At 44.4% G+C, this 2,568-nt stretch overlaps 1 protein-coding gene across 2 annotated transcripts; it reads right to left on the minus strand.

The window, feature by feature from the left end:
- Positions 1-752: 752 nt before the first annotated feature.
- On the minus strand, positions 753-2,332 carry nkx2.2a (NK2 homeobox 2a). 2 transcript variants are annotated; one of them, XM_071900311.1, is made up of 2 exons: positions 2,068-2,332; positions 753-1,306 (listed from the first exon to the last, which is right to left on the minus strand). In XM_071900311.1, exons 1-2 carry the CDS (start codon positions 2,330-2,332, stop codon positions 753-755), a joined length of 819 nt encoding a protein of 272 aa, XP_071756412.1. The 2 variants fall into 2 exon arrangements, with proteins under 2 accessions (XP_071756412.1, XP_071756403.1); XM_071900302.1 differs by having other exon boundaries at positions 753-1,339.
- Positions 2,333-2,568: the final 236 nt, after the last annotated feature.

Here is a 2,568-nt window from a genome sequence, read left to right on the forward strand (position 1 = left end):
CACCTCGCCATTCATTACAATGTTTTGCGATGTCTATTCAAAGCTAATCAAATCCAATAGGACACGTAAACCAAAACCTCGTTTCTGAAACACATCATTTTATTAAAATCCTTATAAAAATTTGGGATATTTACCCATCATCGCGCCGCTTCACTGTTATTCACATAGTCATATGGATCTGACACGGCAGTCATAATGCTCTCGCCAAAAATGACTCCTTCATTTTAAATTGGAAATATGTATATCTCCAGCTAAACGCTCCCGAAAGTTCTCTAGGCTGCAAACATTTGCCACAAAATATTTACAAGGAAATAAAAACAAATGAAAAAAGCTGAAAAGTTGCCAATGTTTATTCATGGCCATAAATATTTTTTCGGTCCATAAAAGAAGCAAGAAATTAAAATTTTCTATAATTATAAAGTGGTTCGTACGTGCTGATAATAACACGAAGGGACAAAAAAAGGAAAACATCTCTACAACCAACACACAACATACTTTACAAAAAATTTTCACAAGAAGAGCATTGACATTCTTAATAAAATCTATAAGGGAGAGGTTTGGACCCAGTTCTCTTAACGAAAACATGTAAACACGGCGCACACATGAGCCCCGAATAAAAATGGTAGTATATATATGGGTCAAGCTGCAAAAATGAAAAGTCTTTTGTTTGTTTGTTTTTTCTTTTTTTTCTTTTTTTACTTTGTGGTGAAACTCCCTATCCGTGCTCCCAAGCCAAGTCTCTATAATTTCTCTCACCAAGTCCACTGTTGCGTTTGCACCAAGTGATGTGCTGTGGGGAACTGTGGCGTGGCTGCGGCGTACTGAGCGTTATACTGCATGTGTTGGAGTGACTGGGCACTATAAGCCGAGAAGGGGATCCCGGCCTGAAAAGTGGCCGCCAAGTCCTGAGCTTTAAGAGTGTGACAAGGCTTTCCATCCCTGACTAAGACGGGCACGGCCACCCGCCTGGGAGAAGGGAGATGGGTCACTTCCATACCTTTCTCGGCCCGGGCTCTCTTCATCTTATACCGGTGGTTCTGGAACCAGATCTTGACCTGGGTCGGGGTGAGGCGGATCAGGCTGGCCAGGTGCTCCCTCTCCGGGGCGGACAGGTACCTCTGCTGCCGGAACCGGCGCTCCAGCTCGTAGGTCTGAGCCTTGGAAAACAACACCCTCCTTTTCCGCTTCTTGCCGGAGTCGCTGCCGCCGCTGCTGGAAGTTTCCTTGTCGTTGTCCGGCGATTCGTCGTCCGCGGACGGCTCCGGGGACTTGACCGAGTCCTGAGAGCTGGCGGATAGACCGTGCACTGCGGCAGAAGGGAGGGAGGGGAAAAAACACACTGTCAAAATGTTGATATCTTATAAAGTTCAGGCATGTGCGCGTTTATCATGAGCACACGCCCTGGAGGCATCATGGAAAAGTTTTCATGCATTGGGAATGAATTGTATTGCTGCATAATAACAACAAGAATAACCTTTTTATTTATCAAGCACCCATCAAAACAGAGTTACAAAGAGCTTTTCTTAAAAGGGTCAAAAATTGTATACGGCGTGTGTGTGGATGGATAATAATAATAATAAAAATGCAGGCCTTTTTGGCTCATTTTAACTCTTTGGTGTAGTTGAGATGTTGGAAAGCAGCAAACATGATTCATTAGCCCCAAATCTCCACAAGGAGGGCGAGTCAGTGAAGCATCAAAACGTGCATTGTCTGCCTGTAAATCCTCACAGAATGCAGTCTTATATTTCACACCCGGGATATAGTCTGAATAACTTACAGCCCCGCGTTTTCCACGATGCTTTATCGATCAAATTCTTATGATAACAATAAAAAAAAAGTGTGGTGAGCCGAAACACTGCATGCAATTGTTGAGCTTTAACGCCTCAAGACGAGCGCAGCGGTGCACGGTGCATAAAGATGAATGCTGCACGCCATCCAAGGGCAGCGTTAATGGGGAATAGGCAGAGCTGCATGCCATCAATTATGGCTTAATGTAACCGCATAGGCTGAAAATGTCAAAGAAGTCACTATCAACAAGACTGTATAGGATTCTTAGGCAGTACTTACATGAATATTGAATACTGTCCGTAGTAGCAAGCCATCGTGTGTAAGGATTGTCACTACTGTCATAAAAGGGGTTCTTTAAAGGCAGATTTTGAACGTTTTCTAGCGGACTTTGCACCAAAACTCCAGTGGTTTTTGTCGTGGACGTGGTCTCAGATCCCTCCGTGTCTTCCTCCGCTCCGGTGATAGATCCTTCTTCATCATTCGTGTCAGGCAGGTCCAAAATGTCCTTTACAGAAAAGCCCGTCTTTGTGTTGGTCAACGACATATTCTGGTGGGGGGAATGTATGCAGGGAAAAGTTGCTGCACCAGCTTTTCGGGCAATCCGCTGTTTTGGGACAGAAAAAAAAAAGCAGAGGCGATGTTTCAGGGGAAAATAGGATCACTCAGTGTCGCTCTACGCTGAAGTACAGTCAAAGCAGATCATGAGCCACTGTGGATAACCATTGCCTAACCAAGTAGCAGTGGATTCAGTCTCTGTAAGTCCAGGAAGGATGCCAAAGT

Source organism: Centroberyx gerrardi, chromosome 17 (assembly GCF_048128805.1).
Source record: "Centroberyx gerrardi isolate f3 chromosome 17, fCenGer3.hap1.cur.20231027, whole genome shotgun sequence".
NCBI lineage: Eukaryota > Metazoa > Chordata > Actinopteri > Beryciformes > Berycidae > Centroberyx > Centroberyx gerrardi.

Coding starts and splice junctions, on each gene's coding strand:
- nkx2.2a (XM_071900302.1), bottom strand. CDS start 2,332: ATGTCGTTGACCAACACAAAGACGGGCTTTTCTGTAAAGGACATTTTG. Junction 1,340..2,067: donor GGACAGTATTCAATATTCAT/GTAAGTACTGCC, acceptor ACATTTTGACAG/TGTGTTTTTTCCCCTCCCTC.